Source organism: Clarias gariepinus, chromosome 19 (assembly GCF_024256425.1).
Source record: "Clarias gariepinus isolate MV-2021 ecotype Netherlands chromosome 19, CGAR_prim_01v2, whole genome shotgun sequence".
Taxonomy (NCBI): domain Eukaryota; kingdom Metazoa; phylum Chordata; class Actinopteri; order Siluriformes; family Clariidae; genus Clarias; species Clarias gariepinus.
Window position 1 is genome coordinate 2,393,237 of NC_071118.1, and position 15,379 is coordinate 2,408,615.

The window sequence follows — 15,379 nt, forward strand, 5'->3', positions numbered from 1 at the left end:
AGCCCCTCCTTTGGGCATGTTTCTCGGCTTTGCTGTTCGACTCTGAGAGCGAGTTAAGGCATCGTATAAAAATTCATTATTTATGAGGTATGTTAACATTGGCAAGTAACACACACAGACACACACACACACACACCTTGGGGAGGCTCTGAGACCTGTTAAAGAAATAGTACAACACGGGACCTTTAAAATAACTAAGGTTGGGTTGAATGGGCGGGGCATCAAAGTCACATTTTGGAAGCAAAAGCCAGATACAAGTGCGTGATCGGTCCATCCTTGATATGAAACGCTAAAATCTTTTAAAACTCATCAACACTGATTCACACGCTTGTTATTTTTGTTCTCCTGATGCTAAACCTCCATCCATACACATGACTGCATGCATGTATCAGATCACACGTAGGATACTCGCACCCTGCTCCAGTCCAAATCCGGCGATAATCTTAGCAAAAACCCTGTGACTGAAACGTGAACTGACCTCCATGACGCCGCTGAGTGACAAGTAAACTTATTTTTGTCATTGCAGTCTTTCTCCAGGGCTGCTTCTCCAACAAGGGACATGGGCTAATAGGGTGCACGGAGACGTCTGGCTTAAAGGGAAGTCGTAAGCAACTATTGTTAAGCAGCTATTGTTACAGGATTGTGTTTACTTACGTTTGCGATTAAGATTTAAGCAGAGCGTGGATGTGTTAAAAAGGGGTTTTGCATATATGCGTGTGTGTGTGTGTGTGTGTGTGTGCATGCATGTATGTATGTATGTATGTTTGCGTATGTCAGGACAGTGCAAGTTTAATGCAGTGTGCTGGGCCCTGGGGCACATCTTGTTCTTTGTACCGGTCAGTGCTGTCACTGTGTCCCTCTGTGGACACAACGTGGCGGTTCGAGGGAATGAGGAAAGAGTGGGGAGGGGGAGACAGAGTGGGAGAAAGAGAGAGAGAGAGAGAGAGAAAGAGAGAGGATACACATGTAAGGTCACACAGCTGTGTGGGGTGTGTGAGAGAGAAAAAAAGAGAGGGAGGGAGGGAGGGGGAAAGAAAGATAGGGTGATACATAAGCAATAGTAACACACACAGAGAGAGCGAGAGAGAGGAAGGTTGTAGAGCAAGGACTCTCCCTCTAGATTTCTGCATTACTCCCTTAAAGGTACAAGCCAATGTTTTTGGACCTTTATAAACATTTCGTAATGTTTTAACTCAACACGTCCTCCTCCTTCTTCGGGAGTTCGGCGATCTCTACACCACATGACGCCGAGACGATATCTAATAAAGTTCTTATATTTGTTATATTATGAGATCGGACAAGCTCGATGTGTGTCTAATTAAGAATTGTTTTAGGGGTACCACGGTCATCTCATACTGTACCTCCGTGGTTGGGGGTTCGAATCATAGGGTTTGTGCATCTTCTGCCCGTGCATGCTGGGTTTCCCTCAGGGTACTCCGGTTTCCTCCCAAAAACGATGGACTATAACGTATTATTAACCAACTGCGCCTCGACTTCCTGCCCTCTTCCCCCATCTTACACGCTCTTCGGGTTCGCAGGGATTCTGGGTTTTCGGTCACAGTTTATAAAGAATACGAGGTCATTAACATGAAATAAAATCAATCAACACACTGTATATTGTACTTCGCTGCCATTAGATGCTTATTAAAGATGCCAGTCAGGGATTCAGGTGAAAATGCACCATCAAAATCAGCTCTTCTGGGTTTTAGCCACAAAAATACGAATGATGGAGGCTGCAAACAAAAAGTGGTAAACTGCAGGATCAAGTTAAGGAGTTAAGATATCTCAACTGGTTCTGTGACCACAAAGCTCCCGAACACACAGCAGACACCCTTTACTACAGGACTTGGTGGAAAAGTTTGCTTTCCTGTCTCTTTTTAGGTCATCAGCACTAGTTCCATCTCAGGGCACTCGGGGTACTAAAAGGGGTACACCCTGGACAGGGTGCCAAGCCAGCACATGGAGATATTTGGAGAATTTGGGAACACCAATTAGCCTCATCTGCATGTCTTTGGACTGTTGAAGGAAACCAGAGTACCTTGTGGAAACCCACCAATCACGTGAGAACCCTCAAGGTGCCAGGCCACAGCGCTAACCATTCAACACATAGTCCTCTGGTGGGCTACAGTTTTGAGGGTTCGAGTTCCACATTTGCATGTTCTCCTCATGCTTGGAGAATGAGAGAGAGAGAAAATGTGTGTGTGCTCTTGTGCCATGCTATGGATTGGCATCTCATGCAGGTTGTACCCCGATGCAGTTCTCTGGGAATAAGTGGTATAGATAATGAATCAGGATTACCCTGGGTTATTAATTCCATTTTACAAAAAAAATGGAAATCATCTTGATGGTTTTAAAAAAGAAACCTCGAACCTTTACACCGGTGGTTTGCGTTTCCAATCATCCCAAGCGTACAGTGCTTGCTATTGTCCGAGTGCGACGTTCCCACAGTCGTAGCCTTAAACAGAACTCGCCGCTTCTCCATCTGCCCGCTTTCACTTCTCCCTGACCGCTTCAAGATGTTACGGCTTCACCTAATGTCACATACTTCTCTCTCTTACCCTGAACGCGGGATACAGATACACCTAGCGTAACGTCCTCCCCGATACACACTGCTTCCTCATCAGCAGAGCGCGAGAGCGAGAGACCCAGCCGTGACCTCCGCGAGAACAGGTCCGGAACGGATAAGCACCTGAACGCGAGTCTCGCACCCGATCCGATCCGAAACTTGAGCATGGACAGGACGGGGACGTCTAGAGTCACGGATACAGCATGTGAAGTCGTGATTATGCACGATTAGGAAAAACAAAAGAGAGAGAGAGAGAGAGAGAGAGAGGCTGAATGGCTGTAGTGTACTTTCGCTTGTCACTTCTGCAGTAAAATTACGTCAACACTCGGGCACGAGTCTGAGCTTAACAGTTCCCAAGATGACAGCTGGGATTCAAGAGTTCAACAGACACAAAGCCTAACACACACACACACGCATGTGGACAAACACATACACACACACACCCCTAGGAGTGTCTCCCAAATGGCTGGCAGAGTCGCCACAGCAGAGGCAGAGACAGCGAGCGCTTATCTCACCACACCCTGCTGACGCAAAGGCCTGCTGCTACTTCCCACAAGGCCTCCCCTCCCTCACACACACACATATATACACGCACACACACCACTTGTTTTGTAAGGCTTCCTGGTAGAACAAGGCAGTTTTTAAAAAAGTAAAAATGATATGAATCAGCTCTGACTAATTGATTAAAATCAGTTGAACAGTAAAAAAAAAAAAAACTTTCTTTTTCGATCAGGATGTCGCCGAGACTCGAGTTATCGGTTTCTTTTTCACGAGCCTGTCGGGGAGCTTTGAGGCATGATCAACACCCCAGACAGGAAGAGCAAGTGAGCGAGGGAGTGGGCGAGCGAGCAAGGGTGTGTGAGAGAGAGAGAAGGAACTAGTGATGTCAGCGCAGGGCCACAGACTGTTTATTCCCGAAGCGCATACCTGAGTACTCGGCCTGCTAGACTTCCACGGAAGAGCGTTCAACAGAGAAGAAGAAGAAGAAGAAGTAGAAGAGGTGACGCTGACAGAGCTGACGCTGTGACTCACGTCACTTGTGAATAAAATTAACATTCACACACACACACACACACACAAACGCATACATACATACACAAGCCTGGGATGAGATTCTACATCACCCACTGGCCTTCCAAACAGAGCAGATTTAACATTAATAGCCTTCCCCCACCTCCACACACACACACACACACACACATGCAGACACACCCTCTCCACCCCTGAGCACCCCACCCCCTCCGCTCCCTTTTTTTTTTTTTTTCCCTCCTCTTCATTGCAGCCAGTTTGGCAGAATTGCAGGGGTTGCTATGGGGACGAGATTCTTTCCCTGGTTAATGATTGTGCCGCAGCGGTGGGGGATCGTCCTGTCACATCGCCTCGGATCCGGGGGAGACACGGACAATATCCTCGAACCCGAGCACGAAAGATACGCACGCATTCCTTTACCGGGGAAAAGAGAGGGGGGAGAAAAAAACAAACAAAATAACAAACAAGCACACTTCCTTAAAAGCATGCACGCATCGCATCGCACCGCACGACAGGACACGAGTCGAACTCCGCCTAGTTATCTGAAGAAAATCCAACATGAACCAAAACCGATAAACAAACAGTGCGGTGTTCATTTCTAAATCGTTGTGCATCTTTAAGCTTCTCCCAGCCACAGATTCACCCAAGAATTGCACCAGGATGGGATTAAGGCAGGCTTTCACCTCAACATCAGGCTCGGTGCATGTGGAGTCTTGTGTCCCTAGGAGGGGGTTTAACACCCTGAGGGAGGCGGTTCCAGGGAAAAATGAAACCAGATTACTAATAAGTGTTGTTTCAGGAATTCTTAGGAATATCTTTTTTTTTTTTTTCTTCAGTTAATTACAGCAAAGACGATTTTGTACAAGCACAAGTACAACCTGCTTTGGAGTGAGGTGAAGAGTGAAAAGCCTGGAAGGTGTATATAAATATATTTATTTATTTATTTGTGGGGGGGGGGGGGGTCGTGTTTTTTAAGGAGAGGTCAAAGAGGGCGTGCGAAAAGCGTTTCATTCCTCTTAAACCGCACTTATTAAGACATTATTAAAATAATGATTTTTTTAATATAAAAAATAAAACATTTAAAAATATATCATTTAAAAGAAGTATCTAAACGTGGCTCATCCTGTGTAGGGTCGCGGTGCGGGTCGAGTCTGTTCTAAGGCAAAAACGGGAACTCCTGGGATGATGAGCCAACCCAAAACGCACCATGCACAGGAAGAACTTGCAAACTCAGAGCTCGGAGGTGGGATTCGAACCCCCAACCCTCTGTGCGAGTTCTGATCCACTAGGTCACGTTTTCCAAGGAGTTCAAAGTTCATTGGTACCTCTGAACATTTGTCACTGGAGACTCCTTCCCTTCTAATAAAAAAAAAAAAGAAGAAAAAAAAAAAAAAGAAGGACACTCTCCCCTGTAGACGTTCCTAGTGGTTACTATAGCGACAGTAACGAGCAGTATAAACCCGTCATTCGAGTTACAGCTGCGCTCTGTGGGAACAGCTGTCGCACATCAGGTCACTCATTCCACGCGCAATTACAACCTCGCATGATTCGGTTATTCATTACGACGACCATCCAGTCTCGTGATTAGGATATAATCTGGTGACATCCGTAGACCTTTGGAGGATTTCCCTTCGATCGGATCCAAATCGTCCTGACTAGAGATTCCTGTCTAACTGTTCACGCGGACGCTGATCTGATAAGACGCGTGTTTACAAGCACAAAGCTTTTAATCAGAATATATTTATCTTGTCAGACGAGCGAACTGGTTCTGCTCACTATAGGAAGGTCACGACCCTGCTAGAAATAGGCATGTCTTTTTCCTGATAAATCCCGCCTTCTGCGTTAGGATTGATTACGAGAACTCGTATTCTGATTGGTTGGTGTGAAATGGTGAGTCAATCGAGGCAATTTTATTTGTATAGCTTTATAGAATTTTTTTCTTATGTAAGGAAATGCATTTGCAAATTGCCGTTCCCCTTCAGTGCCCCCTCCTCAGCCAGCGAGTCTGAAAGCCTGAAGTAAAGACACGTGGGAGAGAGTCGTTAGTTCTCGCCTTAACGGAAACTCGTCACGTCACCTAACGTTACCCGCGACGTGAAGCAAACACGTGGAGAGAGACTATATTTATCCCCGAAAAGACAGAAACGATCAGATCACGTGTTTGCACGGCTAATATTTACCTACTGAATGGATAATCAGAGGTGTTCTTATTGAGGTGTTCAGATCATACAGTTTTATTCTAAAAATGGCCAATTATTAGCGGAATATTAGAAAAGACAGTAATATTAATACGAATAATAAAACTAAAGTTTTTTAAAAACTTCCCCTACTGCAGATGTGATCCCAATCTTTGTGTTTGTTTGTTTTTATCCCATTGATTTCCCATTTTCATTACGACCATAAATGCTATGTGATACCTGTACTAATCTGGTCCACATTTATTAATAAAAAATATATAATAATAATAATAATAATACTTGTAATATGCGATTTCAAAAAAAAAAAAAAAATTTATTAAAATTCATTTAAATTTGTATTTGAGTTGATAAAATGTTGCCGTTCCTTTATAATCCTACAGGTGGTGTGCTCTAAACTATCCACACATTATCAGGCAGTTCATTTACATTTGTCATTTTTCGTCCTTATCTAGAGCTACTTACATTTTATCTCATTACACATCTGAGCCGTTAAGGGTTAGAACCTGGGACCTTGCAATCAGCAGTCCAACACCTTAACCATTGAGCTACTCCTGTCCCTCAGTTCAACATCCTGTGAGGCAGGAGCGAATTATTTGATAAATTTGTTTACAATTTGTTGAAAAAATTGCATTACAGGAAACTTAGAATTACAGAATCGCAGTTCAAATCGAATCGGCCCATGGGTATCGTGATAACATTGTATCGGTGGTTCCGTGGGGATTCCCGTCTCTAGTATTTTGAAAATCATTTAATTTGTATACACTTATATATACACTTAGAAAAAAGTTTCGGGTGTTAAGATTTGCGACCCGGACTCCTCCCTGAAACCCACTAAAAGTCAGTGCTTGTTAATTTCATAACAGACAGACATAACCGTATCAAACAGGGAACTGAACCAAGGTCTGCCGTCTTTATTGAACTCCAGAGTGCAGATGAGCTCTGCGTCGTTAATGGGAGGGGAAAGGACACACACACACACACACACACACACAACCTTGGTCACACCCAGAGATAACATGCTATAGACACCCTGCTCCTAAAAATAACAGTCGTCTCTAGTACCGAGGCAGACCCGAACTGTCTTTTGATGCCTAAAACAGACGCTCCCTTCATAACTAGACATTTTGACCCGTGATGCTTTTACAGTACAATACTTCCTCGACTACACCCCAGGGCTGGGACCGGAGAACGGGCGCAGAGTGTTTAACTAGTTTGGCCAAAGTTTGTCCAGGGCTGTTAATGATTACCAGATGTTTGGCACACCCAAGATGGAACATTCGCGCTTCCTCCAATAACAACACGTCGATATGTTCACCTCACTGACTCCACCAATGTCAAGCCCTTCTGCAGCATATCCACTCCTGCATACTTGTGTGTTTGTGTGTGTGTGTGCCACCCCTTGAGGAATCCATTTCTAAAGGTGTCTCACATAGTACAGGAACAAAAACAAACGCATTTTCTGTTGTTATGGCGCGCTACCCTGATCTACACAATAGGAAGGTAAAGCGAAACGTCTGCTGGTAGTCTTTTGTCAGGACGCAACAATGCAGCCGTACAGGTTACAATCGCAATACGGTTGATTTACTAATCATGCACGCGCTGGCCATTGACAACCACAAGCGTGACCTAAACTATTACTCTGAGTGATTCGGATGTTAGTCTGTCGCGAGATTCATTTATGTGATGGAATTACAAAACGGCTTTTACCTTCCGTACATTACCCACAATTCCACTTGCAGATAGCGGTGCTCTCCATGTCTATAACCGGCTTCAAAAACTGCAACATTTACTGTATGTTAACGACATCGTCAAGGTCACGACACGCGTCAATCAGTAATACACCAACTAGCAGAGTTGAAATGCAACATCGCAGCTCGTATCCAGACTGCCATCTCAACAAGTCCTATGTTCAATTTCTCAGTAATTTAGCGTTAAGCATGGGTGAGATTTTTTTTTCCTGAGCCAAGAAAAAAACTTTATTGTTTGCTTTATCATTTGACTTTGAGTTTGAAATTGTTTTTTTCCCTCTGCTATTGTAACTGCTAAAACGTCATTGTCAGGGCGTGCCAACTAACTAGCGTTGATTGACAAAATATCTGCGGTTTCTTTTGGGGATATGAAGTTTTGGTAACGTTGTGTCATATGTTAACTGTGTAAAGAAACAAAAACTAGCTACAAGTCTTTTTTTTGCACTTAATTATTCATCAACAAGCACAAAGTTGCTTAGTGGTTAGCAATGTGGCCATACACCTCCAGGGTCTGGGTTCAAGTACCGCCTCCGCACCGCCCTGTATACAGGATAAAGAGTTATCGATGATGTGTGAATGAGTGAGTATTCATCAATAAAATTGGAAATAACGGAAAAACTGAAGGTGGGATTGAAAACAAATGTGATATTAGCGGTAAGCGAGCTCATTACAGAATTGTCAGTAAATGTATGTATGGTCTTTGGTACATTACTGGCTATTTATTAGCTGATGATTTATAAACTATTGGATAGAAAAGTCATTTTGACAAAACAACAATTTTGCACATTTCGTGACCAAAGACAAAGTTTTTAAACAAATTTCTCTCAAACGTGTCTGTGAAAATGTTATTAACAAGGTTCTTGAGGGTCATAATTCAAGAATGTTTGTCATAAAGCTTGAGGAATTTTAATGCAAAACATTTCATCCAAAAACGTACAGCTGTTTCCTTGTGCGCTGTTAAAGAACGATAATTTTCAAGCAATAAAATTATGCATTCTACTGGTTGACATTTGGTTAAAAAAAAAAAAACTATCATTTTGGGGATATGAAAAGGGGAGGGGGGGTTATGTCATTACTGTGGAGGGGGGGCAAGAAACAACTAGCTATAATTTTAGTCAGATTTTTTTTTGCTTAATTATTCAACAACAAAATCACAAATTATTGAAAAAATGAAGGTGGGACTGAAAATAAATGTAACAAGTGACTAACTGTAACTATATATAACTATCATAAAGTTGTCAATTAAATTCATATAAAAAATCTATGTAAATTTATTAATTCTAATAAATTGACATAGATTGACGTTTGGTGAAAAATAAAAAAAATTATTTTTTTTTTTTTTTTTTTTTTTATATTTTTTTTTTTTTTTTTATATAAATTTAGTCCTGTCCAATTCTTTTTTCGATTTTCTCCCCAATCTAGTCGTGGCCAATTCCTCCCCGTCACCAGGGGGCTCCCACATTAAGGCTACCACAACCACTCAGTCGGGAGGGCGAAAGCTATCCCGTGTTTCCTCCGAACCACGTGACGCGAGCCGACCGCATCTTTTTCGAACTGCTCGCTCACGCACCGTTAGGGGCGGAGTAACACACTCGGAGGAAAGCGCTAGCCGCCCCTTCCGCGTGCGCGAGCTTACAGACGCCCCTGATTGGCTGTAGAGCCGTGATTAATGCGGGAGCCCAAATACCTCTCATCCCGCCCCCCTGAGAGAGCCCGGCCAATCAGCTCTCTCTGTGCCTCCGGCTGTGAGAGGAAAACAGCATCACCCGGGGTTCGAACCAGCGATCTCCGGATGATAGGGCGAGCGCTTTACCACTGCGCCACTCGGAGGCCAAAAAAAGTTACTTTTATTTTAAATTTGAGATTGTTTTTCTATGCTGTTGTAACGAGCGTCAATTAACAAAAGACCGACGATGGTGTTTGGGGACATGAATTTTTGTTTACTTATTGATAGAAAAGTAATTTATTAGCTGACAATTTATTTAACTATTGGAAGTTGTCCTGACAACAATTTTGTTGTCTGTGCACATTTCAGAAGCAAAGACAAAGTATTAAAACTAATTGTTAATAATAAGAGTTATATATAAGAAGGTTTATCATAAAACATTTCGTCCAACGACACATCATCGTAAAAAGGTTAGGGCGGTTTCCTCGCTCAGCGTTATCGAACAGTAATTTCCGACTTAAAGAATTATTCATTCTACTGGTTGATGTTTGGTCTAAAATCAAAAAGTCTTAGTATTGGATTGTCCTGGGAACCATTCCATCACAGGAAATGCATCCTCTCTCTCGGTAATATCAGTGACAAAAAAAAAAAAAAATATATATATATATATATATATATATATATATATATATATATATATATATATATATATCTTCATCTTTCCTCACAGAAATCTAAAAAGATGACAAAACATAAACCTATATAACATGCTTTATTGTGTACGATTTCCTCTAACGAGGGACTTAACGTTAATCACCCTGGGACCTTATGCAAATATATATAACCGTATTATAAAATTGCCAGTAAATTTAGAGAAATGTTCCATGCATGTGTAGCGATGATTTATTGGCCTTTTGAAAAACTATTTGATAGAAAAGTCACCGTAACAAACAACAATTTACAAAGACAAAAGTGTATGTTGAAAAGGTTCCCAATGAAGTTTGTTGTTATGCAAGAATGTTTGTGAAATTACAACACAAAACCTTTTTCTATCAAAAAAAAGGTAGAGCGGGTTCCTTGTTCGCCGTTATCAAAAGGCAATTTCCGACCAAAATATGATTCATTCTACAGGTTGGTGTTTGTTCACAAGCAAAGAAAAAGCTTTAAAGCGAATTGCTTACAAACTTGTATGTTGAAAAAGTTACTAACAGAGTTCTCGATGGTTTGTTATGCAACAACGTTTGTGGTACGGTTTGAGAAACTACAATGCGAAACCATTCGTCCAATCAGGCATCATCGCAAAAAGTTGTTGCTTTTTTTCACTCCTGACAAAATAATTCACTTGAGTCAAAAAACTAAAAAATCTTGTATTGGTTGGTACTGGGACCAGTTAAATACACAAAATAATCTCTCTCTCTTTCAGTAACATCAAAAAAAAGTCATCGTTCCTCACAGAAATCTGAAACATGTCAGAAAATAAATCTTTGTAACATGCCTCACTGTGTGAGGTTTTCTTTATCGAGGGGGCCTTAATGTTAACGCTAATCGCCCTGGGGCCTGTGGGTTAAAATAAAACTCAGGCATTTACAAGAAGTTTAAATATAGATATGCAAATACATATATAGATGAGCTGTCATTGAGAAGTGGAGGGGAAAAAAAAAAAAAAAACACAGATACACACATACAAAGCAAAGTGAAATTTTACTTCCAACCCACACACACACACACACACACTTGTACTGAGATGAGCACATTTCCGCTCTGGAATTTTAGGGTGCCTGTCTCTTTAAGAAACTAAGATGGTGTCTTGCGGGCGAGCTGCATTTGCTCTGGGTTTCCTTCCTGCCTCACATTTCACCGCTTTAAAGCCGAAGAGAGAGAGAGAGAAAGAAAGAGAAAGAAAAGAGAGAGAGAAAGGAAGGAAGGAAGGAAGGATGAAAAAAATGACGCTTGAGAAAAGACTGAACCGGCTTTATTGAAATGAGGTAGGAGGCGAAGAAGAAGAAGAAGGAGAAGGAGAGAAGAAGCGAAGAAGAAGAAGAAGAAGAGGTTAACGGTGATAGAGCAGCCAGTGTGTAGCTCGGAGGCAGGTCGAGAGAACGCGATGAGAGGAGAGCTGATTTGCGTTATCTCGAGGTTTAACGAGCCTGACAGTGAAGGAGTAGGAAATAAAATAAAATAAAAAAATTAAAAAAAACGGCTTACTTTGTTATTGCGAGCCTCCGTGTGCATGTCGGTGTCCAGGCTGGGCTGCAGCGGTGCTCAGGGCGGAGAGGAGCCGGAGAGAGAGAGAGGGAGAGAGGGAGAGGAGCTGGGGCTCAATAACAAGTTCTTTTAACCTCCAGCTTAAAGGAGGAAAAATAAAATGAAGACGCGACACTCGGGTTCGGTCTCAGAGACTCTCCTTGATCATGTCGGCCCCGATGTGTGTCCGTGCAGGAAAAGAAAAACATCAAAAATAATAATAATACTAATAAAGAGGAACGAGGGTAATAATCCGCTTTGTTGTGTGAGTGTGTGTGTGCGCGCGCGGCGTCGCTCCCAGCAGCTGGGTTTGTTGCCGTGTTCAGGGCTGGGCTCACACTCCGCTCTCCGCTTCTCTCCTCCGCCTCTGTGTGACCCCACCCTGCGTCTCCACCCCTCCGCCCGAGTCTCTCTCTCTCTCACACACACACACACACACACGCTCGCCAACCCTTTAATCCAACCAAACACACACCCTTTCCTTTCACCTAATCACGTCATGGCACACCGGATACACTCGTGCTCTCTTCTCTTCTTCTTCTTTCTCTTCATGACTTCCTCACTCATGTTCATCCTGCTTTACCCTCAACCCCAGTGTCATCTGTGAAGGTTTAAAAATGACCCCTGCTGAGCCGCCTAATGGTCCTAAAATGTCAGGAGTTCAACCCACCAAGTTTTTAGAGCTGAAAAACCAATCCAATGCAACCTGATTTCTTTCTTCTTTTTGTTTTAAATAGGAGGGCAGGGGTAGCTTAGTAGTTACGGCATTTGATTGCCAACCAGAAGATGCCAGGTTCAGATCCCAATACTGCTTGCTGCTAAGTCGCTGCTGTTGAGCAAGGTCCTTAAATTAAATTTATAATGCGATGAAATGGAAAATGTCGCTCTGGATAAGGACATCTACCAAATGGCATAAATGCAAGGATATATATATATATATATAAATATATATATATATATATATATATATAAAGCTAGTGCTTTATTTCTAGGCTTGGGCAATATGAATGTAAATATTTGTCGGTATATATATATACACTACCGTTCAAAAGTTTGGGGTCACTTGCAAATTTCTTTGTTTTTGTTTAGTGATTTATTTTCTACATTCTACAACAATACTGGGGATTTCAAACCTATAAAATAACACGTATGGAATTAGGTAATTACGTAACAACAACAAAAACAACAGCTAGTTGTTATTTTAAGACACAGAGGTCAGCCTTTGTGTAGTAGTTCTTGCAAAAACAGTATTCCGTCAAGTACCATAATGAAACTGGCTCTCATGAAGGCCATCCCAAAGGGCCGAGACCAAAACCTACCTCTGCCGCAGACGAGGAGTTCATTTAGAGTTATCAGACTGAAAAATGACCAATTAACAGCACCTCAGATTAGCGACGTTATGAAGTCTTTACAGAGCAGAAGTGGCAGACACATCTCACCATTAACTGTTTAAAAGAGATTATTGCATTTTTTGGACGCCTTCAGCATTCCTTTACAATGTAGAAGGAAATAAAAATCAGGAATCATGGAGTTAGAAAGTATATGTATAGATAGATAGATAGATATAGTGCATATGGTTTCAGTATATATACATATCTAGTTTTTAATTTTTAAAAAAATGTGAAAATCCCCCCAAAAAACTCTTAAAGATCTTCAAATGTCAGGAGTTTTCCACAAGTGTCTAATAAATGACACGTCATTAAAATCCAATCCAACCTGATTTATTTTTATTGGTTTTAGTCAAGACTTTTATCCCTTTTCTGGGGTGGGACAGGGGTGCTTAAGTGGTTAGAAGGTTCAAATCACATCACCACCACTACCACCATGTTGCTACTCCTGGGCCCTTGAGCAAGTTCCTTAACCCTTAACTGCCGATATGTATAATGAGATCCAAATATAAGTTGCTTTGGATAAGGACATATGCCAAATGACTAGTGCATATATATGATATTTTTTTAAATAAGGAGTTTCAGTCTTAGGGGGTTTTAATGAAGGCAATGGATTTTTTTATGTGGGAGGCCGCTTTGCATAAGGGTAGGTTAGTGTTTAACACAATGAATCCCTAATCAGAAGGGCCCATGTTTAAATCCCATCAGCAAGTAGGGCTCTTATCTGCCTACATATATAATGAAATAAAAATATAAATCACTCTAGATAGGTGTGTCTGTCAAATCTTATAAATTTAAGAATATGGAATTTTTTGTTATTTAAAAAAAAAACCTTCTGTTCATGTAAAAATCCAAAAACCTTAATGATCTTAAAATGTCACTTTTTTCCAAAGTTTTTAATGAATGACACATTAACAGAGCTTAAAAGCCAATCCAAGTTGAATTATTTTGGGGGGTTTTGGTGAATTTTTTTTTTTTTTTTTTTTTGGGACAGAGGGATGGGAGAACTTAGTAGTTAAGGCATTGGACTGCTGATCAGAAGGTCATTGGTGTTTTCCCCAAGTTTTTATGAAATGACACATCTTAAAGCTTAAAAGTCAATCCTTTGGATTTAAGGTGTAAACATTTTTTATTTTTTAAACATTATATGGGCCTATATAAACATTATATATATATATATATATATATATATATATATATATATACAGTGGTGTGAAAAACTATTTGCCCCCTTCCTGATTTCTTATTCTTTTGCATGTTTGTCACACTTAAATGTTTCTGATCATCAAAAACCGTTAACTATTAGTCAAAGATATCATAAATGAACACAAAATGCAGTTTTTAAATGAAGATTATGTTATTAAGGGAGAAAAAAAACTCCAAATCTACATGGCCCTGTGTGAAAAAGTAATTGCCCCCCCCTTGTTAAAAAATAACTTAACTGTGGTTTATCACAGTTAAAAGTTCAATTTCTGTAGTCACCCCCAGGCCTGATTACTGCCACACCTGTTTCAATCAAAAAATCACTTAAATAGGAGCTACCTGACACAGAGAAGTAGACCAAAAGCACCTCAAAAGCTAGACATTATGCCAAGATCCAAAGAAATTCAGAAAAAAATGAGAACAAAAGTAATTGAGATCTATCAGGCTGGTAAAGGTTATAAAGCCATTTCCAAAGCCTTGGGACTCCAGCGAACCACAGTGAGAGCCATCATCCACAAATGGCAAAAACATGGAACCGTGGTGAACCTTCCCAGGAGTGGCCAGCCGACCAAAATTACCCCAAGAGCGCAGAGACAACTCATCCGAGAGGCCACAAAAGACCCCAGGACAACAACTAAAGAACTGCAGGCCTCACTTGCCTCAATTAAGGTCAGTGTTCACGACTCCACCAAAAGAAAGAGACTGGGCAAAAACGGCCTGCATGGCAGATTTCCAAGGCGCAAACCACTTAAGCAAAAAGAACATTAAGGCTCGTCTCAATTTTGCTAAAAAACATCTCAATGATTGCCAAGACTTTTGGGAAAATACCTTGTGGACCGACGAGACAAAAGTTGAACTTTTTGGAAGGTGCGTGTCCCGTTACATCTGGCGTAAAAGTAACACAGCATTTCAGAAAAAGAACACCATACCAACAGTAAAATATGGGGGTGGTAGTGTGATGGTCTGGGGTTGTTTTGCTGCTTCAGGACCTGGAAGGCTTGCTGTAATAGATGGAACCATGAATTCTACTGTCTACCAAAAAATCCTGAAGGAGAATGTCCGGCCATCTGTTCGTCAACTCAAGCTGAAGCGATCTTGGGTGCTGCAGCAGGACAATGACCCAAAACACACCAGCAAATCCACCTCTAAATGGCTGAAGAAAAACAAAATGAAGACTTTGGAGTGGCCCAGTCAAAGTCCTGACCTGAATCCTATTGAGATGTTGTGGCATGACCTTAAAAAGGCGGTTCATGCTAAAAAACTCTCAAATAAAGCTGAATTACAACAATTCTGCAAAGATGAGTGGGCCAAAATTCCTCCAGAGCTCTGTAAAAGAC

At 41.4% G+C, this 15,379-nt stretch overlaps 2 protein-coding genes across 5 annotated transcripts in view; one reads left to right on the forward strand and one right to left on the reverse strand.

The window, feature by feature from the left end:
• Nucleotides 1–12,201, reverse strand: part of klf8 (Kruppel-like factor 8) — a 42,788-nt gene extending 30,587 nt beyond the window's left edge. Inside the window, exon 1 of one of the 2 annotated variants that reach the window (XM_053478114.1) lies at nt 11,413–12,201. In XM_053478114.1, coding sequence (XP_053334089.1) covers nt 11,413–11,439 — 27 coding nt within the window. In that variant the 5' untranslated portion in view covers nt 11,440–12,201. Of the gene's footprint in view, nt 1–2,370; nt 2,536–11,412 lie in introns of those variants that run through there. The other variant, XM_053478117.1, reaches the window with a different exon arrangement.
• LOC128507330 (mitochondrial fission factor homolog B) overlaps nt 1–15,379 on the forward strand; it is a 232,928-nt gene that overhangs the window by 155,161 nt on the left and 62,388 nt on the right. The gene's annotated exons all lie outside the window — the stretch shown is intronic.